Source organism: Cricetulus griseus, chromosome 5 (genome assembly GCF_003668045.3).
Source record: "Cricetulus griseus strain 17A/GY chromosome 5, alternate assembly CriGri-PICRH-1.0, whole genome shotgun sequence".
NCBI lineage: Eukaryota > Metazoa > Chordata > Mammalia > Rodentia > Cricetidae > Cricetulus > Cricetulus griseus.
Genome location: NC_048598.1, coordinates 97,442,157 through 97,470,072, shown reverse-complemented (window position 1 = coordinate 97,470,072; position 27,916 = coordinate 97,442,157). Strand labels below are relative to the sequence as shown.

Here is a 27,916-nt window from a genome sequence, read left to right as displayed (position 1 = left end):
CGGTGACGACGGCCCGTGGCGAAGGGAGGGTGGGACTTCCGGGAGCGCCGAACCCAATAAGTAGGCGCCGGCCGGCGGCCCGTGCGGACGCCTCCGCCCCTCAGGCGTCCGACTCCCGCCTCCGGCTTCGTCTCCCACCGCCGCCGTTGCTGCTTTTCGCGGCCTGGGCCTCCGCCGACAGCATGCCGCACGCCTTCAAGCCCGGGGACTTGGTGTTCGCCAAGATGAAGGGCTATCCGCACTGGCCGGCCCGGGTGAGGCCGCGCGTGGACGGGCCCGGCGGAGTTGGCCGCCCCGAGCGGAGGGGCCGCGGGCGCTCGCGGGGAGGCTGGAATGGAGGCCGAGGGGAGGCTGAGGAGAGGTTGGGGCTGCGGGCTGAGGCAGCTGCACTGTGGCTGTCTGGGAGCTGAGGATTGCCTTCCTCAGGGATCCCAGTGCCTGAGGTCTGGAGGGTCTTCGAGGGGCACCGAGTCTGAGGGACTTGTGTTCAGAGGTTCCGGATCCCGGCCCTGAGACCCATGGTCCCTCAGGACTGGGGTATGGCAGTGTTTGGTCTGAGTGACCTGCATGGTGAGATCCTGAGCCTCAGAGATGCACAGTCCTGCAGGGAACGTCTGTGGCTGCTATCCTTGACCTCAGGAACCTGTGTCACTGGGTCTGGGAACCAGGACCTGAAAGACCAATATGCTAGGGTCTAGAAGTGCGATTAGGGGATCCCAGGATCTTGGAGCCTGAGGGGTGTAGCGAGGCCCGAGGGGTGGGTGCATAGGCACTTTGGGATTGGAGTGGAAGGGTCAAATGGTAGGAAGAGTATGTCTCCTAGGAGTTAAAGAGGCTTCGTGTGATGGCTAGGCGAGCAGGATGCAGCCCCAGAGGAGGGGACCCCCATCTCCATTTAGGTCATGGAGAGGGAAATGGGGGTAGAGGTTGGAAGAAGTCTTCTCTGAGAACCTGGAGCCAGGCCCTTAAAGGGACTTAGTAGGTGGCTCACCTGGGGACAGGGGCTTTACCGCTTCATATTGGAGGAAGCTGGGGTCCAGGAGCGTAGATGTTTGGTGCTTGAGGTACACAGGTGATTAGAAATCTGGCCCTGGCAATAGAGGGCATATATGCAGGAACCCAAAGGGCTTCTGTTGCCCCCAGGACTTGGCAGGGACCACTCCAAGGCTGAAGTTTACATCCATGTGTCGGGCTGAAGAAATTTTGAGTTGTGCACATGGTGGCTGGTGTTCCAGGTCCTGGTGCATAAGTCAGTTGCACAGAGACAGAGTTTTGTTACCTCCAGGTCTTAGTGCAAAGGACAAGGTTGGCTGTGTCTGCTTGGGGGAACTGCATGGAGGTGGGGTGGAAGGCCAGACAACAGGGAGTTGCCATGGGGATGCCCAAGAGCAAGCTGAACTGGAAGCAGCTCAGGAGGTGGCTCCTAGGCCAGGACCAAAGGGCTGTTGGTTCTCTGAGGTGTGGGACCAGTGGGAGAGGCAGCCTGGCCAGCCAAGCTGGCTTGAGGATGCTTGTGCATCCGGTATCCTGCATCCAGACACCAGGGACCAGAAAAAGTGAGGGATGGTGCTGTTTGCAGACCAGGAAGAACCCAGCAGTCCCCCAGGTGTTGGTGAGGTGGGTGGATAAAACATCACCCAGCCCTTGGAACCCCACTGCGAGTGGAGAGACTGAGGAGCAAAACTTTGCAGTGGCCACTGCCCTGTCTAGTCTGGCTCTGCTCTCTGCGAAGCTCTTGTGCCCTCCCACTTCCCAGCCTTCTCCAGCACAGAGAGAACATTTCCAAGCACCTGATTGGAAGGGAAGGGGCTGCTAGCCTCCTGTGGGAAGGTGACTGACAGCTGCTGAGCCAGTAGGTTTGCACGAAGAGGGTGGGACTTCCGGGATGCTCTGGGCCTGGCTCCTGCAGCCCACTCCCCATCATCTGCATCCCTGGAGCTGCCAGCTCCACCTCTGGGGCGAGAGCAGACCTGACCTTTTTTGCAGGAGGGTCAGTCGTGGGAGAGTCCTAGGAGTGAGAAGCTGAGCCGAGGCCCACCCGCTGTGGGGCTCAGGGGCCCATACTGGGCCTGGCTCAGGTTAAGTACCTATGTGGGAGCCCAGCTTTCTTCTTGGTGGAGAGAGAATCACTGTGGGTGGCAGACAGGCTATCAGGCTGTGCGCACCTTTAATCCTAATACCCACTGCTTGGGAGGCAGAGACAAGTCGGAGGGCAGCTTAGTCTCCACATTTCCAGGACAGCAGAGCTATATAGTGAGACTGTCTCAAAAAAAATTTTTGTAATGTCAAATTAAGGGGCTAAGGAGCTAACTTAGCTAGCCTAGTTCAGACCTCCAGACTTGTATTTGGAAGGTGTTAATGTGCTTTCCCCCTCAAGTAACCGGAGGTTTCCTGGCCCTCACCTGGAGCTCCCTAATTGCCTGCCTCTCACTACAGATCGATGACATCGCTGACGGCGCCGTGAAGCCCCCACCCAACAAATACCCCATCTTTTTCTTTGGAACACACGAAACGTAAGTGTCTACGCCACAGGCTGGTGTTTTTTCCCCAGGGTGCCCTGGCTCACCTGGAACTGGCCTGTGGTTCCTTCCTCCAGGGCCTTCCTGGGACCCAAGGACCTGTTCCCCTATGATAAGTGCAAGGACAAGTACGGGAAGCCCAACAAGAGGAAAGGCTTCAATGAGGGGCTCTGGGAGATCCAGAACAACCCCCATGCCAGTTACAGTGCGCCTCCGGTGAGTGCCTGGCACCAGTGGGCAGTAGGTGCCTGGGGGCCCCTGGGGGTGTGGCTTCCTTAGAAGCTTCCAGGCTGCTTTCTCATATCCTTCAGCACCGTGGGTGCTATAGATCAGGTCTTTCTTTGGGGTGTGTTGGGCCCTATAGGGTGTGGCCCAGCATCCTAGGTCTCTGCTTACTCTACTCCAGGAGCTCCCAGGTCATTACTACAGGTGTGTCTAGGTACTCCCCAGTGTTTCCTGCATGGGCACCAGGTTACAGACTCATCCGTGGTGGAGACCACCATCTAAGGAGGACCTGGGATTCAGAGCAGGGTGTTACAGGTCTGGTAGACACTTCTCGAAGGTGTGAGACACTTCCTTTGGCTGGCACTATCCTCTGTCCCCAGACTCTCTGTGTGGATTGGGTATGGTAAGCAGTAGTTTATCAATGTGAGACCTCCTAGTCATTGAGGAGAAATAATGCCAAGTGTCAGAGAGACAGCATTTCCTGGGAAGTCTAGCTCGGGAGAGAAAGGCTTCAGAAAGGTTGAAGTGAGGACTCAGTGATGACTAGCTTCTGAATACCCACATGGGGGGTGGGGGAGTGGCTCCTTTGTGCTACCTTCTGGCCTCCTCATAGCTGGAGGGGATCCCAATGTGTGTGCTCTGGAGAGAGACGAGAGTAGGGGGTGCTGGTTTGCCTAGGGTCCTTCACTCTGCTAGGACTGCTGTTTTTGGGTGGTGTTGATATTGTTTCTTTGCACGTGTGTGGTGTGTGCATGTGCATATGTGTGCATGTCTGAGGCTGGAGGTTGATATTAGTGACTTCCTTGATCATCTTTCCATTGAGCTACAGTTTCTCATAAGCCACTAGCTCACATAGTTGGCTGAATAAGTTCCAGGGATCTCCTGGTTGTATCCTGGGTACCTGGGCATACAAATGGGCTGCCTGACATCTCTGGGGATGCTAGGAACCTGAAATCTGATGCTTTTCCTTGTATAGTAGATGCTTTGCTGGACAGGGTGCCCCTCCTTCTCTAACTGGCTCATCCTGAAGGGGACTCTTTCCCAGGGAGTAGCAAACATGGTTGTGTTGACACTGCCAAGACCAGGATCAGGCACTAAGTTAGACCCAGTCCTGGCCTCAAGGAGTGTGTTGGCAAAATTGTGGGGTTCATGCTACAGGTATTTCTTGAAAACTTCTGACTCGGCGCCTTTGTCAATGGGCTGTGGACATTTTGCTTCTGTTGTGTGGGGAGAGTGGAGTGACCCTTTGTGTGTCTCTCCTGGGCTCTGCCTGGGCAGGGGATCTTGAGGTCGAAAGTGTCATAATCTCCTGGCACTGGTTTGAGCGCACTCTGGTTACACATCCTGAGCCTGTCGCCTGCTGGTGAATCATCACTGTACTTAATATTTATTGGATACCCACAACTTGAGGGCACCATGCAGACAGATGCTGGTCCTCGAGGAAATGAGACTTGAACATCAAGTGCTAGAACCAGCCAGTTCTCCACATGCCCCTGAAAGCAGAGTGGCTAGAGGTTCTGAGAACCCACCCCTGGCTACCCTGTGGTTTCATGATCCAGGTGTGTCCTCAAGGGGGACATGAATGTGGAATGTAGGTGTCTAAAGGCCTATCATCCAGCATTCAGAGATGCTGAGGCAGGAGAATCACCAGCTTAAGGCTTGCTTGGTTTACAGAGTGAGTATAGGGTCAGTCTGTGCTACACAGTGATACCTTGAATTAAACAAAAATGAAAGAAAGGAAGGATTACTGGGTTACCCTTGGAGTGGCCCTTCCAGGCATTGTTGAGATACATTTGACACGACAGTGTGTGTGCAGACCTTGAGACAGAAGCATGATTTTATGGGAAATTGAGTTGTCTCATCCTTAAATTTTAGCTTAGTTTTATAGTCAGACAGGAGTCCAGACTTGACTGGATTCAGAAAGAGCACTCTTCTGTAAGGAGCCACTCTGCTCCTCGACTCCCAGTTACTTTGTGTTGTTTTCTTTCCCAGATAGCCCTGCTGCATGTGCCTTCCTGCTTCACAGAAAATCACACAAAGCTTTCTTTTCTTTTTCTTTTTTTTTTTTTTAATAATTTTTATTTATGTGCATTGGTATCAGAACTGGAGTTACAGACAGTTGTGAGCTGCCATGTGGGTGCTGAGAATTGAATCCAGGTCCTTTGGAAGAGCAGCCAGTGCTCTTCAGGTTTGAGCCATCTCTCCAGCCCTTTTTTTTTTTTTTTTTTTTTTTTTTTTTTGAGATGTGTGTATTTATTTTTCTTTTATGTATATGGGTATTTTACCTGGAAGTATGTAAGTGCATTGTGTGTGTGCCTGGTCCCTGAGGCCAAAAGAGGCTGCCAGATTTGTTGGCACTGGAGTTATCAGACAGCTAATGATGCTAGAAATTTTTTTTCTTTCCCCTCACTTTTCTTTATAACACATATTCCCCAATTTCTTCTGGTCAAAAGTTCTTTGAGAACATTCCATCAGCCTTAGTCAATCAGAGAGTAGATAGACCTGACTCAGCTGTCCTGTGATTGGCCCCTCGGATAGCATAGGTTTTTGTTTATTTCATTCCCCCCCCCCCAAGACAAGGTTTCTCTGTGTAGCTTTGGAGACTTTCCTGGAACTCACTCTGTAGACCAGGCTGGCCTCGAACTCACAGAGATCCACCTGCCTCTGCCTCCGAGGACTGGGATTAAAGGCATGCACCACTACCTCCCCGCAGATAGCTTAAGTTTTAAACTGGTTGTTAAAGCTTCCTATGACCTTGTCAGCCTTGGCCACATTCATCTGGATACATATGTGGTCCTTGGCACCAGTGACAAGTTTGCTCGAGGAGCATTTCCATGGAATGTACAGGTTAGGAACTCACTAGTGTTGTTCTGTATGTTGAAGCCTCAAGTGCCCACTCTAGATACAGCAAAAGCACAGAATGGAAGTGGCTCACCACCACCACCCCCAGCAGTACTGGACCAGTTGCTGGTGATTGAACCCAGGTCCTCTGCAAGAGCAGCCAGTGCTCATAACCATCTCTCTTAAGTTTTTTCCAAGCTTTGCATGTTCACAGAGATCCTGGCACTTGGTCCATGCTGACAGATCAGCCTCCAATTTTGAAGGAATTGTTTGTGTATGACATATGCCAGGGCAGAATGTGGGGTATCATCCTCTGTGACTATTCTATTGTTCTGAGACAGAGGCTCTCCGCACTGGAGGCTTGCAGTCTTCAGTTGAACTGGCTGCTTGGTGAGCTCCTGGGAGACACCTGTGTCAATCACAGACCCTCACAGTTGTGGCATCTCACGTGGACACAGGTCCTCATGGTTCCCAAGGAAGAGCTTTTATCCACAGAGCCTTCTCTTTCAAACCGTCTTGGGTTTTTTTGTTGTTGCTGTTGTTTTTGAGACAAGGTCTTACCATGTAGCCCAGACTGACTTTAAACTCACTTAAAGAGGATGGCTTTGAACTCCTAATCCTCCTGTCTCCACCTCTTAAGGGCTGACAGTTATATGTCACCATCCTACTCCCAGCATTAATCTTGATCTCTCCCCTCTTCTGGCCAGGATGCCAGACAGTAGCAACACACTTAGGACCACAGTGCCCTACTGTGGTCCTCAGTAGGGAGTTCTTCATTATATGACTAGACACCCAGAGTTTGCTTGGACACCAAGAGGGGTGCAGCTGGGCTCTGAGACCCCACTGAGACTTAAACCAAGCTACTCAGCCATAGTACTTTTTTTCTTTTAGTTTTTAGTTACATGCATGTATGCCTCGTTGCACTTATGAAGTCAGAAAACAACTTGTGGTGGGTTTATGTTCTCCTTCCACATATGGGTTCTGGGGATCAGACTCAGGTCACCAGGTTTGGCAATAGCACCTTTACCTACTGAGCCCTTTCACTGGCCCTGGTACAATTTTTCAGGTGGGGCAGACTAGCTCTCTGGTAGGGTGGACTTTGTATATCAGAAGGGCCCAAGCAGCACCCTGGCCTGATTTGAGCTTGAGTTTGTGTCTATCCTGCCTCAGTCTTGTAAGCACAAGATTACAGAAATGGGACCCATTGTCATTCATGGCTATGAGCCAGTGACCTTAAAGGGGTCCCACCGAGCTGGAGAAATGGAGCTCATTTGGTAAAATGGTTGTTGTAAAGTCAAGAGGACCTACTATGGTAGCCCAGGCCAGCCAGGAACTCATGATTCTCCTGGCAGTCTCTTGAGTACTAGGGAGACAGTTATGTGCCATTGAGGAGCAGTGTTGTTGCTGTCTTGTTGTTTTGGAAACAGGGTCTTGTGGCATGTGCGTGTCATTGTGCAGGTGTGAGGTGAGAAGACAGTCTCTGTGTCAGTCCTTCTCACCTTACTTGAAGCAGGCTCTCTGGTCTGCGCAATCCAGGCTACCTGCCAGCTCCCAGGGGGTTCTCCTGTCTCCATCATGGTAGGCATGTCTTGATTACAGCTGCACACCACATCTGGCTTTCACATGGGCTCTGGGGCTTTGAATGCCAGTCCTCACGCTTGCACAGCAGGCACTTTTCTTCCCCATCCATGGCACCTGTCCATTGCCCAAGTTTCAAGGCCACACACAGTGGGCCTGGGCTGAAGGTCTCATGCTGACCTGAGTTGTGCAGTTGACGCACAGCCTCTCTGTGCCCTTGTTCTGCAAGATCAGAACACCCCACACTCCTTGTCATCCATGAACAACAGTGGCTCTCCATGGGGTGATATTGCCTTGTCCTTCCATGAGAGCCACTTGACATTATCTTCTTGGGAAAGGGGGACCCATTTTGTCATTTCTTGGGGATGAGAGGAAGGGAGAATAGAGTCAGAATCCTGTGCCCACTGTGGAAAGGTATGTCTCACAGTCCATACAGGCCCTCAGTTTTCCCTCCATATGTGTGGTTTAAGCTTCACACAGTTCAAAATGCTTCAGGCAGGGCTATATCACATCTCTTTGGCCACATGTGAAGCTCTTTAGCCCTTTGAAGATAAATGTTCTCTGCATGGAACAGCTGGGCTGGGCCAGCACCTGGTTTTTATTTGGTGGGGTCATTAGCCTGGACTTGGGGAAGATGCAGGACTTGATGAAGATGGCTGGAGACCTGCCTCCTTCCCTCCCTTCCTTCCATTGCTTTTGAGACAGGGTCTCACATAGCCTAGGCTAGCCCCAAACTGTGTTTGTGGCTGGAGGTGGCTTTAGACTGTTGATCCTCCTTTCTTTGCCTCTCACATGCTAGGTGATGGGTCTGGCCCGTGTTTCCATGCTGTGGTGTGAATTTCCAAGCTTGGGCTCAGGCGAAAGCACCTGAGAGACTTGGACTACTTCATCTCCCATTCTGGTTGCCTGTCTCTAGCTGCAGCTCATTTCTGTTCTCATCCATGTCTGCCCTCTGGGGCTTCTGGGATCTGCTCCATAGCTTTTTCTCTCAGCCTCTGCACGCCCTCATCCCCTGACTTTCATGCCCACTGCAGAAACATATTAGGGAAAAACAGAAAAAGAAAAGTTCAATATCAATATGTTTGTGTGTCAAATTAACAAGAGGTCAGTTGTGCTGGGTGGTTTTATGTCAACTTGACACAAGCTAGAGTGACTTAGGAAGAGGAACTTATCTTAATTGAAAAAATGCCCCCACCAGATTGTCCTGTGGGTGGGCATGTCCTTTTGATACGTTCTTGATGATTTATGTGGGAGGCCCCACCCACTGTGTCTGGTGCCATCCCTGGGCTGGTGGTCTGGGTTCTATAAGAAATCAGGCTGGGCTTCTCTCCAAGCTGGGAAAGTGTGATGCAAGTGTGGTAGTGGTGGGGTGTCTTCTTTTCCCAAGTGGTGGCTCCTCTGAGACCTGTAGAGGTGGGGAGGGGCTCTGGACAGGACAGCTAAGAGGAAGGCCAGGCCACATGAAAGCCAGGGAAGACTGAATGGATGGGGGATCCTAAGGATACAAGGACATCTTATATTCAAGCCGGGAGAATGGGCACATTTCCAAGGACACCACAAGGGCGGGCACCCACAGGAGGACGGATTGCTTAGAAATCCCGGTGTCCCCATCTTCTTTCAATTTCATCAACATGTGTAAAATTAAGGAACTGTTCAACAAGCAAAGATGCTGGACAAGCCCTAAGCTCAGGTGCAGGCTCCATCCTAGAGCACTGGGGGTCGTTGCAAAGAGCCAGAAATGTAGCCTAGCACGCACTCACTCAAAAGTAAAATATCAAAATCACCCCTCCCCCCCGGCCGCCAAAAGAGAAAGCAGGCTGAGCAGGCAATGGGTAGCAAGCCAATAAGCAGCACCCCTTGCCGGGCATTGGTGGCACACACCTTTAGTCCCGGCACTCGGGAGGCAGAGGCAGGCAGATCTCTGTGAGTTCGAGATCAGCCTGGTCTACAAGAGATAGTTCCAGGATGGCCTCCAAACCCACAGAGAAACCCTGTCTCAAAAAACAACAAAAAGCAGCACCCCTCTATGGCCTCTACATTAACTCCTGCCTCTGGGTTCCTGGCTTGACTTTCTGCCCTGGATGATGAACCACACAAGCTATATGAGAAAATAAGCCCTTCTCCAGGTTCTTTCTTTTTTTCGAGCTGCTGCATGCTACACTTGTGGACGTCAGGTGACAGCTTGTGGAATTGATTCTCTTTTTCCACCATATGTATCCTGAAGCTCAGACTCGGGTCTTCAGGCTCACCAGCTGAGTCTCTCCCTTACCCTAAGCACTAGATTCTTGGCTGTATAAGAATGATCAGCATTCTGGAAGCAAAGGCAGGTGAATCTCTGTGAGTTCAAGGCCAGCCTGGTGTAGATAGTGAATTCCAAGGCAGCCAGGGCTATATAGTGAGACCCTGTCTCAAAAAAAAAAAAAAAAAAAAGAATGGTCAGAGCTGTGCGTGAGGTCCAGGCCTATAGTCCCATTCAGGGGTAACAGGAGGACACTATTTAGCCACCCCTAAAGCATCAGGTAGGTAAACTGTACCCTCCACAGTTCCTATTTAACAGTGTTGGTGTATTTGTAGCTGTTGGGGCTTTCACCAGTATGACTGCAGCACCCTCCACTCCACAGCGCTGTGGCACTTACCCTGCCCATGGCACTTTGTTTTTCCACTCAGATTCACCCACTGTAGACAGAGGCCCACACTGCATGGCTGTCATCCTCTGTAGTCCAGGCTGGCCTAGAAGTACATTGTAGCTGGGATTTTAGACCTGTGTCGCACACCAGTGGCCATGCTGGCCATGCTCACTATCTCTGGCTGTACATCTTTCTCTTTGCTGCAAGTTTGAGTTCCTTCCAGACACAGTTCTTGAAAAATGAACAACTGCCCCACCCCTGCCCCACCCTCAGACAGCAGTTATGTGGAATGACAGTGATGGGCTCCAGTGGCTATGCTAGGGGAGGTCCAGTACTGTCGTTGCTTTTACCTGTCATCTCCCCTTAGACTGGGCTCTCTGAGGCCCAGACCAAGTCTTACCTCTAACACACAGTAGGTACCCCATAGTGTACATTGGATGAGGGAGTGCGGTCTAAACACAACTAGGGCTCACACATCTCCCTTTGCCCTGAGGCTTCTTGTGCCACTTGCCCAGTTGTTTCAGAGTCTCAGTAAGTCTATGCGTGATCTAGCCACAACCTCATCCTCAATCTCTTTGCCATCACTACCTTCTCTTTCTGTGCCCTGACATCCCAGCATCTTCCTTTTGCTTAGAGTACCCTCATTCACTCTTGCCACTTGTGAGTCGCATCTTGCCCACCCTGCTCTACCTCTTAACCAGCCTTCCTGAGTACCTAGTGCAAATCCTTCACTTCTCGGTCCTCACAGGTACACAGTTTTCTGTCTTCCTAGTCACTGTTTAGGAGCCTTGTGTGGTCCACCTGTCCTTAGGTCCTTAGCTCCTAAGGAGACCAAACTGTAATCACTGTTTTATACAGAGCCTGTGGTATGGCTGGCCTGTGGCTGCTGCCTGAGTGGGCATTGTGAGGGTGAAAAGTTCAGCAGTGCCCTGGAGGCTGGCTTTCTTCTCACAGTACTAGGGTGGCTTGAAAGAGAGCCAAACCAGGCCTGTTCAGGCAAGCCTGTCATACCATCATAACATCAAGGCCCACCCAGAGTGGACAGAGTGTGTCCCAGGACAGCCTGGGCTTCATAGTCCCCTATCTAACACAGAGGGAAAAAGAGTGCCGGGCTTGTAGCTCAGTGGGATAGTGCCGAGCATGCATAAAGGCTGGTGCTCTATCCCCAGTGGGACACAGAAAACAAACAAAACTCACAGTTTTCATGGCCTTGCGGTGGTTTACACACTGTCCTGATTTCACATGACAGCTCTGGGCCACCTTCAACAGCCTCGCCTCATGGAGTCAGAGCTGTGATCTCCCCTTGCTCAGGTAGAAACTGAGGCACAGGGCTAAAGTACTTACCCTGCATCCTGCCACCAGATAGCCATGCCTACCATAGACGTCTCCATCTTGGCCCTCCTACCTCAGTTGTAGCCATACCCTAAGCCTGGATTCCCACTATTACATGCTGTCTGCCCAGTAACCAGGGAGACTAGGAGGTTTACCTGACCCCTTAGTGACACATGTCTTTCGCCCCAACCACAGCCAGTGAGCTCCTCTGACAGTGAGGCTCCTGAAGCCGACCTGGATGGTGGCATCCATGGGGACAAGGATGAAGAGACCCGGAGGGTCATGACTGTGACAGCTGTGACCACCACAGCAACCAGTGACAGGATGGAGAGTGATTCCGACTCTGATAAGAGCAGTGACCACAGTGGCCTAAAGCGGAAGACACCAGTCCTGAAGGTAGTGTGAGGTGGGCAGCCATTCTGGGCCTGTCCCCTGGTGACCCTTCGCCTTCTCCTGCCCCCCTCAGTCGGCATTGTTTTTGTTGTTTTGTTTTGAGACAAGGTCTCCCTATATAATAGCCTAGTTGGGCGTGAAGCTTCTAATCCTCCTGCTTCAGTACTCACTTTTGACAAGAAAGAACTGAGATGAAATTCAGAATTCAGATATTTTGAGATTGATCTCCTGGCAGGGGAGAATTATGACTCTCAGTAACGTTTTTAATCTGTGTGAGTGGCGGGCGGTGGTGACACACGCCTTTAGTCCCAGCACTCGGGAGGCAGACGCAGGCAGATCTCTGAGTTCGAGATCAGCCTGGTCTACAGAGCAAGTTCCAGGACAGCCTCCAAAGCAATACAGAGAAACCCTGTCTCAGAAAGAAAAAAAAAAAAAAACTCTGTGAGTGTGTGATATGTGCACATTTCTCTTCCTGTGTGTAGAGGTCAGAGGTTGACATCATGCATCTTCCTCACTTTCTCTCAAGTCTTGTGTTTTGAGACTATCTCTTCCTGCATTTAGAAGCTCACCAGATCCACTAGGTGGCCAATAAGCCTGGGAACCTTGTCTCTACCTCCCCAATTCTGGATTACATATGTGAGTTTCCTTTTTGTTTTTCTTATTATTTTATTTTTTGCATATGGGTGTTTTGCCTGCACATATATCTGTACACTTCATTCTTGTATGATGCCCAAAGCCAGAGAATTGTTGGCTCTCCTGAGACAGAGTTGTGAATGTGAGACATAGGTCTCACTATGTAGCCCTGGCTGTCCTGGAACTCAGAAATCTGTTGCCTCTGCCCTGAGTGATGGGGTAAGAGGTTGGCACCACCACTTCTGGCTTTGTAGTTACTGATGGTTGTGAGCAGCCTTGTGCTCTCCTCTGGAGAGCAGCTAGTGATCTTAAGTGCTGAGCCATCGCTCAAGCTCCAACCCCTTTTCAAACTCATCATGGCTATGATTTGTGCCTTGTGGGAGGGTGCAGGTGCCTGTGGAGACCAGAGATGTCGAATCCCCTAGAGCTGAATTACAGATGGTTGTGAGCCTCATTTGTGGGTGCTGGGGACCAAACTTGGGGTCTCTGTGAGAGCAGCCAGTGCTCTAGCCATGGAGCTGTTGCTCCAGCCACAGATGGGGCTTTTCTACATGGGTGCAGGGGATGGGTCTCTCTTGCTGCTGAGCTGTCATCCCTGTTCTTTACATACTGTTTGTATATGTCAGAGTACACCTCTTGGCCATGGCGAGCTACACTGCCGCCTCCCCAGTTCCTGCTGTGGAGTTGTCAATCCTGCTAAGGGCCTGCTCTCTGCTCCACCGTGTGTGTGTGTGTGTGTGTGTGTGTGTGTGTGTGTGTGTGTGTGTGTGTGTGTGAGAGAGAGAGAGAGAGAGAGAGAGAGAGAGAGAGAGAGAGAGAGAGAGAGAGAGAGATTTTCCTTTTGATACAGAACTTGTGACATAAAATGAGACATTCTGAGGTACAGTACTCACCATCTGTCTCCAGAAAGTTACTGCCTCATCAGACACTGCCCTCCCCAATCCCCTGGCACCTGCCTGACCACACACACATATTCACACACACACACACACACACACACACACACACACACACACACACACTTCCTCTGTCTGGTTCTGATAACTGAAGGGATAGGGAGCTCCTAGGAGTGGAACCTGCAATGTGTATGCCTCTGTATGTGGCTCACATCACCATCCCAGAATTTAGGAGCACCAAGGATCCTATCTGGAACCAGGACTGTCCAGCTGCTGACCCAGCCTGGCTCTGCCTTCCAGATGTCAGTCTCTAAACGAGCTCGGAAAGCCTCCAGTGACCTGGATCAGGCCAGTGTGTCCCCGTCGGAAGAGGATTCCGAGAGCCCATCTGAGTCAGAGAAGACCAGCGACCAGGTGAATGGACAACAGCCCCCAGGACATCCTGGCATGGCAGCTAGCACCCCTGACACTTCTGTCTCTTCACCCAGGACTTTACCCCGGAGAAGAAAACAGTGGCCCGGGCACCACGGCGGGGTCCTCCAGGAGGACGAAAAAAGAAGGTAAGGGTCTGTGCCCAGGTCCTGAAAAGCCACTAGTAGCCTAAAGGGCCTTCTATGGCAGGGGTATCTGGGTACCCAGGTATGCAGTGATGCCCCTGGGGCCTGTGGGTCACTGCTGCTCCTCCCAGGGGACCCCACTATCAGGATTGGAAAATCAGGTCCTGTGTGCTGGAATGTTGTGGCATCAAAAGTCGTATGTGCTGTGTACATATGGGGGTACAAGGAGTTGGGTTCATAAGGTTGCTTATGCATGCACAGGTGTGTTTGTGGATCTGTGACCCTGTGTGTGATGTGGACAGTGCATGTTGTATTGTGGTGTGAGTGCTGTGGGAGAACTGGGCAGTAGGAGGGAAGGAGGAGGCCTGGCCTCCTATGCAGGTTTTCAGTGCACACCTGCCCTGGAAACCCCCTGGGCTTGGCCCTGATCCTGTCCCCAGGAGCCATCCAGGGTGTCCCTTGGGGACTGCAGCTGCCTCTGCCCCCTCATCCTCACCCTGGACAACACCCCCACTGGCTCTGCCTGTTCCCAGAAGGTGCCTTCAGCCTCGGATTCAGACTCCAAAGCTGACTCAGATGGGGCCAAGGAGGAGCCTATGGCTGCAGCACGGCCGTCCCCATCCTCCTCGTCCTCTTCATCCTCCTCCTCTGACTCAGATGTGTCTGTCAAAAAAACCCCTCGAGGCAGAAAGCCAGGTAAGGCCTGAGCCAGCCTCGATGCAGCCCTGGGAGGCCATGGAGAGAAGGTCACCCCTCCTTTTCCACAGCTGAGAAGCCACCTCCCAAGCCCCGAGGGCGGAGACCAAAGCCAGAAAGGCCACCTTCCACCTCCAGCAGTGACAGGTGGGTGTCAGCTGGTAATGTGGGGGCCACAGGGTATACTGGAGTCCCTGCTGATGGACTTTCCCTCCTAGTGACAGTGACAGCGGGGAGGTGGACCGCATCAGTGAGTGGAAGAGGCGCGATGAAGAGCGGAGGCGTGAGCTGGAGGCAAGGAGGCGACGGGAGCAGGAGGAGGAGCTCCGGCGACTTCGAGAGCAGGAGAGGGAGGAGAAGGAGCGCCGCAAGGAGCGGGCAGAGCGTGGGGGCAGTAGTGGGGAAGAGCTGGAAGACAATGAGCCTGTGAAGAAGCGCAGCCGCAAGGCCCGGGGCCGGGGCACACCATCTTCCTCCGACTCAGAACCAGAGGGGGAGCTTGGGAAAGAGGTGCATGGTACCCCCTTTTCACCTGAGGCCCCAGACGCTGGCCCTGGGCTCCACTTCTTTACTGAGCACCTAATGGATCCTGGGGTTCATCCTGGTTTTTGGATAACACAGAGCCCAGGGCCCCAACCATAAAAGCTAGGGACAGCCAGTCAAGGGTCCTTCCAGAATATAGAGCTTGCCTGTCACATGGAACCTGAATTCCATACCTCTGTGGAAGACCAGGGAAGCCATGGCCCACATGTGCTGGGTGGGGGTGAGACAGGCTGCTCCTGAAGCAGCAACACTGTCCTCTGGCCACTGTAGGGGAAGAAGTTGGCTAAGAAGTCCCAACTGCCAGGCTCAGAGTCTGCAAGGAAGTCTGGGCAGAAGGAGAAGAGAGGGCGGCCAGACGAGAAGCCACGAGCCAGGTTAGTGCCTGTCCTGAGCCCTGTACCTAGTCTTTCTTTCCTCAGCCTGGCTGTTGAGTTCAGCCTTGGAGCCACATCCATCCGAGGATTCCAGGCCTTAGGGCCACAGTCTTGCCTGGGGCCATGTGTGGCAGTCAAACTAGGAGCTGCTGGCCTGTTGTAAGTGGAGGCCAGCAGCACTGCTCAGCACCCTGCAGGGCCCAGGATCCAAATAACCATCCAACCAGTGTCCACAGCACCCAGGGGACACCATGCCCAGGGTGGTGGCTTTAACTCTGAGCCTGCAAGTGGAGAGGGGCAGCTCATCTCTGCATTCTAAGTATCCCAACTATTGCTAATCAGAGCTGCCTGTGAGGACCAACAGTGAGGCACAGTGGCCACACAGCACGGGGTGTGGTGTGCTTACTGGGCTCCTCATAGTTAGCCTAGTACACAAAAGCAGAGGAGGATCCCAGGAACTTGGCCTGGCTGTCTGTCCTTGCCTTGGGCCTCCCAAGGTGGCTTGTCTGATGGGAGCTTCTCCATAGGCCTGTGAAGGCAGAGCGAACGCGGAAGCGATCAGAGGGCATTTCACTGGATAGGAAAGGGGAGAAGAAGAAAGGTGAGCATTAACATGGTTCAGGGTTCCATGGCTCTGTGGTGGTGGGAGAGGCTGGGCCACCTTGTAGCCAGGGCCAGAGCACCCTGCTCAAGCCAGCATCTCTCCTGCCCAGAACCTTCTGTAGAGGAGAGACTGCAGAAGCTGCACAGCGAGATCAAATTTGCACTGAAAGTCGACAACCCAGTAAGACACCTGCTGCACAGCCTCAGGCTCCTTGGAAGTCTTGGGAAACTGAGGCAGGGTCTCCCAGCTGGGGGAGTGGTTTCATAGTAGACCAGGAGACTCCACTCCCACTCCCATACCCTACAGTCTCCCCCGGGGACAGCAGGCAGCACCCTAGGAGACAACCAGAGTTGCCTCCCCACTCTTCCTGCCCTGCAGGATGTGAGGAGGTGTCTGACTGCCCTGGAAGAGCTGGGGACACTGCAGGTGACCTCTCAGATCCTTCAGAAGAACACAGATGTGGTAGCCACACTGAAGAAGGTATGACATGGGGCACCAGGGCACAGCACCTGGAAAATGGTGCTGGTGTCCAATGGGAGGACTTGGGGGCACAGCCAGTGGCCCTGCTAAGCTTGGCCTCCTGCTGGCCAGATTCGCCGGTACAAGGCCAACAAGGATGTGATGGCGAAGGCAGCAGAGGTCTACACCCGGCTCAAGTCTCGGGTCCTGGGGCCAAAGGTTGAGGCTCTCCAGAAGGTGAACAAGGCTGGAGCCGAGAAGGATCGGGTTGATGTCGAGAAGGTGGAGGAGCAGCCTGGGGAGCAGGCTCCCAGAGAGCTGGTGGAGGATGAGCCCAGCACCGGTGAGGGCCGCCTGCAACCAGCCAGAGGGACAGATGGGGACTGCACCAGGGTCACCCCCAGCAAGCTTACTAGACCCAACCACATTCTAGGACAGCTGGCATAGGGTGTCCCAACGCCACCAGGTGCCAGCAGTTGGGTGTTGGCAGTGCTCTGTAGGCCACAGCACTTACATGTGCACTGCTTGTGAGCCTGACTGCAACTGGGCAAGGAGGGTCCTAATGAGAGGCAAGCATTATGCTCATATGGCCCTGTCACCCTAGATCTCTCAGCGCCTGTGAACGGTGAGGCCACATCCCAGAAGGGGGAGAGCACAGAAGATAGAGCACAGGACGACGGGCAGGACTTGGAGGATGGCCCACGGGGGTGCTCCTCGGAAGAGCTGCATGAGTGAGTGTCCCGGGGGCATTCCTTGCACACTGTGGCGCCCACCCCTACCACATGCTAGGGCCAGCCAGCACACTGTAGCCCACATCAGGCCATCCCACGCTTCCAGCAGCTGGTGCTCTGGGAAGGGCTTCCTGCTGACTGTCCAGGGGTGGTCCTGGTGGCCACCATGAGCACCGACCACTGGACTGAGCTACAGTTGGCCTGGGAAAGGTCAGGAAGGCCACACCAGGCACAGGTACTACCAGTGAGGGCATTTCCCTTCTTTGACTGGCCACCCATCCAATGGCCCTGTGACAGCACAAGGTAACTACATCCTGACCGACCTTCGCTATGCCCCCAGCAGCCCTCGGGACAGCTCCGACCCCGCCAGGCCTGGGAGTGAGCATCAGGAGCATGAGAGGGTACGGCTGGCCTCCGAGTCTGCTGATGATGACGAGGACAGCTGAGCTCCAGCCACCATGGCCATGGTGCCATGTCCGTCCCCAGCCTCCCAGGGAAGTGCTGCACTGTTTGTATTTGTAGCCTGGGCCTTTCTGCCTAGTTCTGTGATTTCAATTGACATGAAATGGCTATAAAGGATTTTGTAATGAAAAAGAAACAGCTTTTATTGGCTTGGTGTCCTGATGTGAAATGCAGCTGGGCTGGGGCCAGGGCACACTATGCCTGAGGTACCAGCCACCATGAGCAGAATGGGGAACCAGGCCTAGTACAGGGCAGGGTTCACACTTAGAGGCCAGAGCTCTTCCTGCAGTGAGTGGCTTGTTCATCAGCATGAGTGGAGAAGATGCTAAGGACAGGCTCATAAAAGACTGTGCCCTGACTCAACTGCCATCCCAAGCCCAGCTATGCTGGTACCCCCAGGTGGGTCAGCATAGTATCTCTGGGGAAGCTCAGTACTTGTGGTGGAGAGTTAGTCCACACCCTCCCAGCTTTGTGTGGCTTTGCGCAGTGCTATTTCACTCCACTATGTTCCCTGTGGGCTCAGATTGGGTACATGCCTCCCAGTGTATCCACCTGCCTTCATGCAGGCCCCGGGCTCCTCTTAGTCTAGTGTTGCACCCTGATGCTGATGTGGCAGAAGGACAGGCTCAGGAAAACTCCTTGCCATCTCCATCATGGCATTTCTAGGCCACAGCTATCCCAATCTTGGACCTCAAGGACATTGTTACTTTCCAAGAGTGCACATAAAAGGAAGCTGGAAGGTTGGGCGTTGCTAGCATTATTGGGGTTCAGGGAGGGCTGGACTGTGGCCTTGGATGGCCTGACCACAAGGGAGTGCCTTGGGCCCCATCATCTTCTATGCTTTCGTCTTGGGTGCATAGGGTGAGGAAGAGGGACCATTACCTGCTTGTGTCTCCAGTCAGTACAGCCTTCAACCCTAGGTGGACAATGTACTTTTTTGTATGCCACATTCGTGTGCAGGCCATATACTCATGCAGACCACAGTTGCTCAGAGCAGTACTGGTCCTGTCAAGTCAGCCCTGTCTCTGGTGTGTGACCCTCCTTTTCCCAGCAGAGCAGGTCTGAGTCAGGCCCACAGCATCCTGGGATACCTGCCGCCAAACCACACACATACTCTAGGTATCTGAAGAGGTTATGGGAGCTTACCTTAGGGTAGCTATGCATTCTAGCACATTCTAGTGCCAGGGAACAAGTTGCCTAGCATATTAGCCAAGAGCTCTGGATGCACTGTCCAGGGTAGGGCCTGGGGTAGAGGGGCACCACCTGTAGCGGAGAGCTGTGGGCCCCTGAAGGTAGGGTCAAAGCCCCTAGTGTAGTAGATTTGCCAGTGGGGACAGCTTAAGGACCTTCTAGGTTTGACTATACTGCTTTGCTCTGTTCTTGGGACCTATGTGGCCACTCTCTGAACAGACTTCGTGGCTAGTTTGGAAGAGGGGCTGTCAGTTGGAAATAGTGGGAGCCATGGCTATTTTCAAATTCACTTTCCGAGGACCCTCTGGCTCCTGCATAATCCAGATCTTTGAGGAAGTGCAGCCCTCAGATGCCTACAGCTGGCCACTAGGCATCACAGTGAAGGGTCCCACCAGCCAGGCAAGTGGGGGGCTCTGCTGCAGCCTGTCCAGCAGCACCTCCAGACCCTGCCATGCCTGGACCACACCGGCACTGCTCTGGGCCAGCTGCTCTGCCTGCAGGTCGACACCACTTGCAGAGGACACGAGGCCATACAGCTTGCAGAGGCTGTGCCGTGCCAGCCCTGCCTGCTGCTGCAACTCTGGCAGGCCCTGCAGGCAGGCTGTCAGGCTGCTATAAGCTGCATGGAGCTGGCAGGCTAGCGTGCACAGTCTGTCCTGAGCCATGGAAACACGCACCTGCAGAGGAGGAGGAAGGTAAGCAGGAGCGGGGCGTGTGCTAGGGGTGCTGGGGAGGAGCCCATGCCATACACACCTTTTGGGTACCAGCAGCCTCCACTGTGGAGCTCAAGCCCTGGTCCCAACGCAGGTGCCCACCTGGAGCCTCCACAGCCATGTCTGTCTGGAAAGAGAGCCACAGGAGAGGTGGTGGCTCTAGTGTAAGTAGCTCACTGCTGTCCTAGATCTTGAGTCTAAACCTGCTCCATACATGGTACAGCCAAAACCCAAATTCCCCATGAGGGCATCTGGAAGGCCAGGTGGTAGTCCCTCTGTCCACTCATCTCCCACCCTAATGTTGCCCACTGCATGTCCACACAGCTTCTTTTCTGTCCCCTGCCCACTCTCACTCTTCCCCCAGGCATCTGCTGCCCTACACTCCACCATATTCCCTGGGTGTCCACTTAGGAGACAGGGGCTTCATGACCATGGAGAGTATGTGCAGATAACAGGAATGCCACCCTGCACCCAGAATCCCAGGCCTCTGTATCCACAATGCCTAGAAGAACTCTGGAGACAGGACATTGGGTGAAGAACCTCTGTTAGGGCCGTCACCATCCCCTCTCTCTCCCTTGGGTTCACAGATTCTAGCCACATACCCAGCTCACTAGATGAGGCTAGTCCAACCATCGCCTGCTCCCTCTGCTTGCAGGTGGATTAGCTCATTAGCCACTTGGCCGGTAAACAGTAGGAGGTACCCAGAGTGGGAACCAGAGATGCTCTTACCACCTGGAAGGCCTCCTGAAGCTGGGCCAGCGAAGCCCTAGCTTGGAATTGATTGTGCTGTATATGGCTCAGGGCATGTTCAAAAGCCCGCTGGCGGAAGCTGGGTGCCAGGTCACCTAGGCGGACAAAGTAGCTTCTCCGGTCAGCAGAGAGCACCCGGGGCCCTGTCTCCGAGGCTGCCAGCTGGGCTGGAAGGAAGGCAGTGAGACTCAGTCTGAGGGTTCTTTAAGGCACCCACCCTGGGGCTAGGGACCTGCGATGGGGAGACGGCTCACCTTGTTCCTCGGCTGTCATGGGCTGGAAGATGTCCCCTAGCCCTTCCAACTCATCATGAAGTGCAGCAAAGCTTGTAGCAGCCAGCTGACCACACTCCTCCTCAGACCTGGGAACTGCATGGGCAGATGAAGCCACACCAGACACAAGGCCTTTGGTGGTAGCTATGGGTTCCGTAATAAGCCCCAAGCCACATGTGTTTGCAAGGCTGCTGATCTCAGAACATGAGGGCTCTGCAAAAGTCAGGTTTGCATGTTCTAAGCCTTGGTTGATAGCACTGCAACTGCCAGGCTCATAACACATGGTGACATGAGAGCCAGAGAGTGAACTTGGGACTGTATGGATACCAGTGTGGGTGGTATTGATGGCCACTTTATCTCCCTGAGACAGCATGGCAGAACCTGATTCCCTGGTAGTGTCCAGGCCCTTCTGAATGACACCTTTAGCCATGTTCATGGCCCCAGTGATCCCAGCACAGACAGTATCATTCGTACCTGTGAGCACACTCTTGCTGGTGTCCAGGCCTGTCTGCACTGTCCCCTTGGCCATGTTTGCAGCCCCTGTGAGTCCTGTGGCCACCGTGTCCTTGGTGCCCACGACCACAGATTTGGTAGTATCCAGGCCCCCCTGGGCAACTCCTTTGGCCATGTTAATGGCTCCTGTGACTCCAGCACAAACAGTGTCCTTGGTGCCTGTGAGCACAGTCTTGCTGGTGTCTAGGCCTGTCTGCACTGTCCCTTTGGCCACATTCATGGCTCCTGTGAGTCCTGTGGTCACTGTGTCCTTGGTGCCCATGACCACAGACTTGGTGGTGTCCAGGCCTGTCTGCACTGTCCCCTTGGCCATGTTTGCAGCCCCTGTGAGTCCTGTGGCTACCGTATCCTTGGTGCCCATGACCACAGATTTGGTAGTATCCAGGCCCCCCTGGACAACTCCTTTGGCCATGTTAATGGCTCCTGTGACTCCAGCACAAACAGTGTCCTTGGTGCCTGTGAGCACAGTCTTGCTGGTGTCTAGGCCTGTCTGCACTGTCCCTTTGGCCACATTCATGGCTCCTGTGAGTCCTGTGGTCACTGTGTCCTTGGTGCCCACGACCACAGACTTGGTGGTGTCCAGGCCTGTCTGCACTGTCCCCTTGGCCATGTTTGCAACCCCCGTGAGTCCTGTGGTCATCGTGTCCTTGGTGCCCATGACCACAGACTTGGTAGTATCCAGGCCCCCCTGGGCAACTCCTTTGGCCATGTTAATGGCTCCTGTGACTCCAGCACAAACAGTGTCCTTGGTGCCTGTGAGCACAGTCTTGCTGGTATCCAGACCTGTCTGCACTGTCCCCTTGGCCATGTTTGCAGCCCCTGTGAGTCCTGTGGTCACTGTGTCCTTGGTACCCATGACCACAGACTTGGTGGTATCCAGGCCTGTCTGCACTGTCCCTTTGGCCACATTCATGGCCCCCGTGAGTCCTGTGGTCACTGTGTCCTTGGTGCCCATGACCACAGACTTGGTAGTATCCAGGCCCCCCTGGGCAACTCCTTTGGCCATGTTAATGGCTCCTGTGACTCCAGCACAAACAGTGTCCTTGGTGCCTGTCAGCACACTCTTGCTGGTGTCCAGGCCTGTCTGCACTGTTCCTTTGGCCACATTCATGGCCCCCGTGAGTCCTGTGGTCATCGTGTCCTTGGTGCCCACGACCACAGACTTGGTGGTGTCCAGGCCTGTTTGCACTGTCCCCTTGGCCATGTTTGCAGCCCCTGTGAGTCCTGTGACCACTGTATCCTTGGTGCCCATGACCACAGACTTGGTAGTATCCAGGCCCCCCTGGGCAACTCCTTTGGCCATGTTAATGGCTCCTGTGACTCCAGCACAAACAGTGTCCTTGGTGCCTGTCAGCACACTCTTGCTGGTGTCTAGGCCTGTCTGCACTGTCCCTTTGGCCACATTCATGGCTCCTGTGAGTCCTGTGGTCACTGTGTCCTTGGTACCCATGACCACAGACTTGGTGGTGTCCAGGCCTGTCTGCACTGTCCCCTTTGCCATGTTTGCAGCCCCTGTGAGTCCTGTGGTCATCGTGTCCTTGGTGCCCATGACCACAGATTTGGTAGTATCCAGGCCCCCCTGGGCAACTCCTTTGGCCATGTTAATGGCTCCTGTGACTCCAGCACAAACAGTGTCCTTGGTGCCTGTCAGTACGCTCTTGCTGGTGTCTAGGCCTGTCTGCACTGTCCCTTTGGCCACATTCATGGCTCCTGTGAGTCCTGTGGTCACTGTGTCCTTGGTGCCCACGACCACAGACTTGGTGGTGTCCAGGCCTGTCTGCACTGTCCCCTTGGCCATGTTTGCAGCCCCTGTGAGTCCTGTGGTCACTGTATCCTTGGTACCCATGACCACAGATTTGGTAGTATCCAGGCCCCCCTGGGCAACCCCTTTGGCCATGTTAATGGCTCCTGTGACTCCAGCACAAACAGTGTCCTTGGTGCCTGTCAGTACGCTCTTGCTGGTGTCTAGGCCTGTCTGCACTGTTCCTTTGGCCACATTCATGGCTCCTGTGAGTCCTGTGGTCACTGTGTCCTTGGTGCCCATGACCACAGACTTGGTGGTGTCCAGGCCTGTCTGCACTGTCCCCTTGGCCATGTTTGCAACCCCCGTGAGTCCTGTGGTCACTGTGTCCTTGGTGCCCATGACCACAGACTTGGTAGTATCCAGGCCCCCCTGGGCAACTCCTTTGGCCATGTTAATGGCTCCTGTGACTCCAGCACAAACAGTGTCCTTGGTGCCTGTCAGCACACTCTTGCTGGTGTCCAGGCCTGTTTGCACCGTCCCTTTGGCCACATTCATGGCCCCCGTGAGTCCTGTGGTCACTGTGTCCTTGGTACCCATGACCACAGACTTGGTAGTGTCCAGGCCTGTTTGCACTGTCCCCTTGGCCATGTTTGCAGCCCCTGTGAGTCCTGTGGTCATCGTGTCCTTGGTGCCCATGACTATAGACTTGGTAGTATCCAGGCCCCCCTGGGCAACCCCTTTCGCCATGTTAATAGCTCCTGTGACTCCAGCACAAACAGTGTCCTTGGTGCCTGTCAGCATACTCTTGCTGGTGTCTAGGCCTGTCTGCACTGTCCCTTTGGCCACATTCATGGCTCCTGTGAGTCCTGTGGCCACCGTGTCCTTGGTGCCCATGACCACAGACTTGTTGGTGTCCAGGCCCCCCTCAACAAGACCTTTGGCCATACCTACTGCTCCCATGATGCCTCCGGACACTGCCTCCTTAGTGCCCACAAGGGCCGACTGGGTGGCTCCCAGGCCACCCTGGACCATTCCTTTTGCAGTGTCTATGATGCCAGCTACCCCAGAGGAGAAGGCATCTTCACCACTGGTCACACTGAAGCTTCCCACGTCCTTGCACCCAGCTGTTGTCTGACAAGGAAGGACAGAGGTTAGCACCCCAGGGACATTCCTTTAAGGTGACTATGCTGTCCACACCTTCTGTGCACCCAGGTCCCTGGGACTTCCCACCCACCTTAGCCAAACCCCATAGTGTCATCCAGCTGCAAGATAGTGTCTGGGGAACTGCTAAAAAAGACCGCATCCAGCTAGCCATGTGATCCCAGCACTTAGGAGGATTGTCCCAAGTCTAGGGCTGCCTGAGAAACAAGTAAAATGCAAGTTGACAGAGACCCCGTCAGTGTCCGCTCGACTTTCATGTGTCTCACACCATCACCAAGAGCCCCCAGGTAGAGGCCACGCTTGTCACTACATAGCTAAGGAGAACCTGCTGGGATGATGGAGATGTGCTCCTACTGAGTGGCCCAGGGGACTCTGACCCTGCCTGGAGACACTGTACCTATCCCAAGAAGGTTAGGTGGAGGCAGGGCTCACCTCAGTCCCACAGTGTGGCCCAGGTAGCCCAGTGCTCAACTCACATTCTGCAGTGACCCAGGGTTGAGTCTTCCCTGCACTTGTGTGATGTAAGGAATAAATGGTATGTCGTGTTGTCCCCCACCCCCACCCCAGCCTACAACCCCCTAGAAAATACACTCCTGCCTGCTGGGGCTGCCACTACAGCTCATGGTGGAGCACACAACTGGTCAACTGAGCATTTGGGAGGCCAAGGCAGGAGGGTTGGGTACTCAAGGTCAGCCTCAGCTACAGAATGAGGAACTGGCAGCCCATTCAGATTTAAAAAAACAAAAACAAAAAAATCCTTCAAGATCAGGATAGTGGATGAAAGGGATTCAGTGGGTGCTTAATTGTTGCCAACAGAGGGACTGGCAGGAGGCCTTGTCTGCCAGGGATGTGTTTTGATTTGAGTCTATTGGGTGTAGTCCCACCATTGCTGGCCCAGGGGATGCTTAAGTCAGAGTTATTGAAGTAGGAGTGAAGTTTTCTACCTTGGTTTCTCTGTACCTGCCATGTGGTGTTGTGGGGCACAGCCCCTGTCTCCTTGGGGGCAGAAGAGGGCTAGAATTTAAGTGCTAGCACTGTGCCTTAGGTAGGACTGTTGAGAACTTGTGCCCATTTCTCAGATGTAGAAACTGAGGTTCAGGGTGGAGAATGTACTAGGGGCCCCACCTTCTCTTTGTCTTTGACACTTCCCACCCCATGGAAGGAACTAGAATCTCCCAGACCTTCCTGACCAAGGTCTCCAACCTGGCTTACCTGTTCAGAAGGCTGGAGCAGCCCTGAGGCACCCCTTGGAATCGGATGCAGGTTGGTGGCCCCTGCAGAGACAGAGCCAGGCGGGAAGTGAGCAGCAGGCCTCCGACTGGAACCTGTTGCTGTTGCACAATTCCAGGCTTTGCCCCAAAGGAAAGGAATGTCCCAGCAGCCAGTCCAGGGACAGCAGGAGGTGGCGTCCACAGGCAGGAGCCTCTCCCCCTCCCTACCAAGGGTGGCTCTGGCCCCTGGGACACAGGGCTCTGGGAGGACTTTCTGTACCAGACTCTAGGTGCCGGACACACACCCTGCACCCTTAGGCCTCACAGAGCCTGCAGTGGGCAAGTGGTACCTCCCAGCCTATGCCATGGCCCCCAGTGTCCTGTCACAAGTGTGTGGTCTTCAAGGCAGCTGGTGGCCTGCTACAGGTCCCCTAGTTGTGTCCAAGGATGCTGTGTGACCCCAGGACAGCTTCTGGCCCTATCTGAATCTTTTTTTTAAATTTATTTTTATTTTATTTGCATTCGTATTTTGCCTGCATGTATGTCTGTGTAAGGATGTCAGATGTTGGAGTTACAGACAGTTGTGAGCTGTCATGTGGGTGCTGGGAATTGAACCTGGGTCATCTGGAAGAGCAGCCAGTGCTCTTAATCCCTGAGCCATCTTTCCAGCCCTCTATCTGAGTCTTTATCCTTGACACACTGAAACAAGCACAGCACGCAGCTGTGGCAGTTTAAATACCCCCCTTCCCTGGGCTATGCTGCCCAGTATCTATGCCTCAGTTTCCCTATCTAATGAGATAACAGACAAAAGATCATCAGGATCACTGCAGGTCCCTCCTGGGCAGTCTGCACGGCTGCTCAGTGCCCCAACACATCCCTTGTGCCACTCACCCAGAGGTGGGAGAGCAGGAGTCCCTGTGGGGTCTGTTGCTGGTCCTGTGTCCTTTGTGGAACTGTGAGTGTGGGACACTAGGTTCCGGGCAGAGCTGAAGCCAGGCAGGGACCCGAAGAAACTGCTCAGGGTCTGCGTGGGTGGGGGCGGCATGAGTAGACTGTGGGGTCACCTTCCCTGAGTCCCTAATGGGACAGCCCTCTCTCCATTCTTACCTTGCCTTTGGATTTGGGGGGACTCCTGGTCCCATCTCCCGAAGCTGACATGGTGTCCTAAGGGGCTAGAAGGGGCAAAAAGTGCCACATGGTGGGGGCCCTCCTGTCCCATCCCCACCCTGGGCCTCACAGGCACCCCCTTCACCCACCTGGAGGTGTCAGTCGCTGGGTGACACAGCTGGACTCACCTGGGCCGTGCAAGGTCCCTCAGAGCAGAGCAGTTGCTGGCAGCGCCTCAGCTCCTGGTTCCCAGGCCTTATAGGGTCTGGGGAGGGTGCAGGCTTGGCCGGCCCAGGCAGACAGCCAGAGAGCAGGGGTGGGGGTGGGGTGTCACGTGCCTGCCCGCCTGGGCCAGTATGGACCCAGCCCAGCACCTTTCCCCTCCTCTCCATCTCTGTCCAAGCTGACTCTGCCCGCAGGCCCAGTGACTCAGAGCCAGCTGGGCTCCCTGAGGGACCGCCTGCTCTCTGCCTCTATTTTTCTGAGATGGGACACCTGATCAGGCACCACCTTGAAGTCCTTGTTTCCCCTTCCAAACTCATCAGTGGGCTTCCTTGTCTCCTCCGGCTCTGCTCCTGACTCCCTGGCTTAAAATGGGCCGCCTCCAACAGGCGGGACCCTTTCTTGCCCTGGGGCCTTTGCACAGGCCGTGCCCCTGCCTCTAGATTCCTACACAGCCTCACCTGTCAGCCTGTTTGTATCCTGAGCCCAGGACAGTGCCTGGCACACATCAGACACTTAGGAAACACTTGTCTAAATGGGAACAAGTAAAGGTGCATGTGAGTTTAAAATGAGGTCATATGTGATCAGTGTCAACAAACTCTACCTTAGCATTATTGGGACAGAAACAGGCTCTCCAAGAGAAGACTGTATCATGAGGGCAGTCATATGTCCCTTTACTGAAGGGACTTGGCTGAAATGTAGAGTGGGAGGTGCCCTGAGGGTGAGAATCCAACCATGGGGGCCCCGGCCTAACCAGTGTGTGTGTTGGAGAAGTGTCCTGGGCCTGGGGCCCCATGAGTAGGACTCAGACAGGCTCCTAACTCACTGTCTTCCAAGTGGGCCTTTGGTGGAGCCACTGGGCAGAGTGATGGCCTCTCTCACCCTGGACCCTGTTCCAGACTTTTACCCCTGATCCCAACCTCAGCAATGAGGTAATTAACTCTGGCACTGGGCAAGAGGAAGGGGATCCGGGTAGGGTCGGGTGCGGGCCTGGCACCCCTGGACTCTTTCCTTGTCGGGTGAGGGCCTGGCACCCCTGGGCTGTTTCCTTGGAGCCTTGGTTGTGTTGGCTGACAGTTCTAGAACAGAAGTGGGTACAGGGGGAGTGGGCATGGGGTGGGAGCATTGCAGCAGGCTCCCAGCCAGCGTCTAGCCCCCACAATTTATGAGGCTCCCTGGAAGTACCGTCATTGGACATGGAGGAGGGATGTGCCTTCTGGACAAGAGGGCACTTGGCAGGGGGGGCAGAAATGAGGACACTGTTCTGAGAACACTAGGGAGCTACAGGGTTTCTGGAAGTGAAGCCAGAGGGGTGGCCAATAATGCGGTGAGAAGCCAGGAAGGCGCTGTGGAACCCATCCTAGCCTTTGCCCTGCTTCTGTTTCCTGCAACCCTGCCCCAGTGCAGCCTGTGTCCTGCAAGGAGCAGGGAGAAGAGAGACCACCTCTTGGCATCCTCTGCTCCACCTTCCTATCCTGCTACCAAGAGGCTCCAAGAACTCATACTATAGTATGAGTGCCTTCCACTTAGGTGTACTGAGGGGACGACACTCAGCCTAAGCT

The 27,916-nt window shown here is 54.0% G+C and overlaps 2 protein-coding genes across 15 annotated transcripts; one reads left to right on the top strand and one right to left on the bottom strand.

Moving 5' to 3' along the window:
• Nucleotides 1-65: 65 nt before the first annotated feature.
• On the top strand, nt 66-17,606 carry Hdgfl2 (HDGF like 2). Of its 6 annotated transcripts, none has more exons than XM_027416892.2 (16): nt 66-254; nt 2,437-2,513; nt 2,597-2,735; nt 11,318-11,518; nt 13,345-13,458; nt 13,533-13,604; nt 14,138-14,297; nt 14,369-14,444; nt 14,516-14,807; nt 15,111-15,214; nt 15,742-15,815; nt 15,928-15,998; nt 16,197-16,298; nt 16,410-16,620; nt 16,882-17,008; nt 17,352-17,606. In XM_027416892.2, exons 1-16 carry the CDS (start codon nt 183-185, stop codon nt 17,452-17,454), a joined length of 1,995 nt encoding a protein of 664 aa, XP_027272693.1. In that variant the 5' UTR covers nt 66-182; the 3' UTR covers nt 17,455-17,606. The 6 variants fall into 6 exon arrangements, with proteins under 6 accessions (XP_027272693.1, XP_027272691.1, XP_027272690.1 ...); XM_027416890.2 differs by having other exon boundaries at nt 14,135-14,297; XM_027416889.2 differs by having other exon boundaries at nt 14,135-14,297; nt 17,349-17,606.
• On the bottom strand, nt 17,588-26,464 carry Plin4 (perilipin 4). 9 transcript variants are annotated; one of them, XM_027416883.2, is made up of 10 exons: nt 26,321-26,464; nt 26,133-26,197; nt 25,917-26,049; nt 25,027-25,088; nt 23,239-23,784; nt 23,013-23,040; nt 20,379-22,913; nt 20,104-20,291; nt 19,415-19,501; nt 17,588-19,338 (listed from the first exon to the last, which is right to left on the bottom strand). In XM_027416883.2, the coding sequence occupies exons 2-10, from the start codon at nt 26,181-26,183 to the stop codon at nt 19,015-19,017; spliced, it is 3,954 nt and encodes a 1,317-aa protein (XP_027272684.1). In that variant the 5' UTR covers nt 26,184-26,197; nt 26,321-26,464; the 3' UTR covers nt 17,588-19,014. The 9 variants fall into 9 exon arrangements, with proteins under 9 accessions (XP_027272684.1, XP_027272687.1, XP_027272683.1 ...); XM_027416886.2 differs by having other exon boundaries at nt 20,379-22,616; XM_027416882.2 differs by having other exon boundaries at nt 20,379-21,539; nt 21,837-23,784.
• Nucleotides 26,465-27,916: the final 1,452 nt, after the last annotated feature.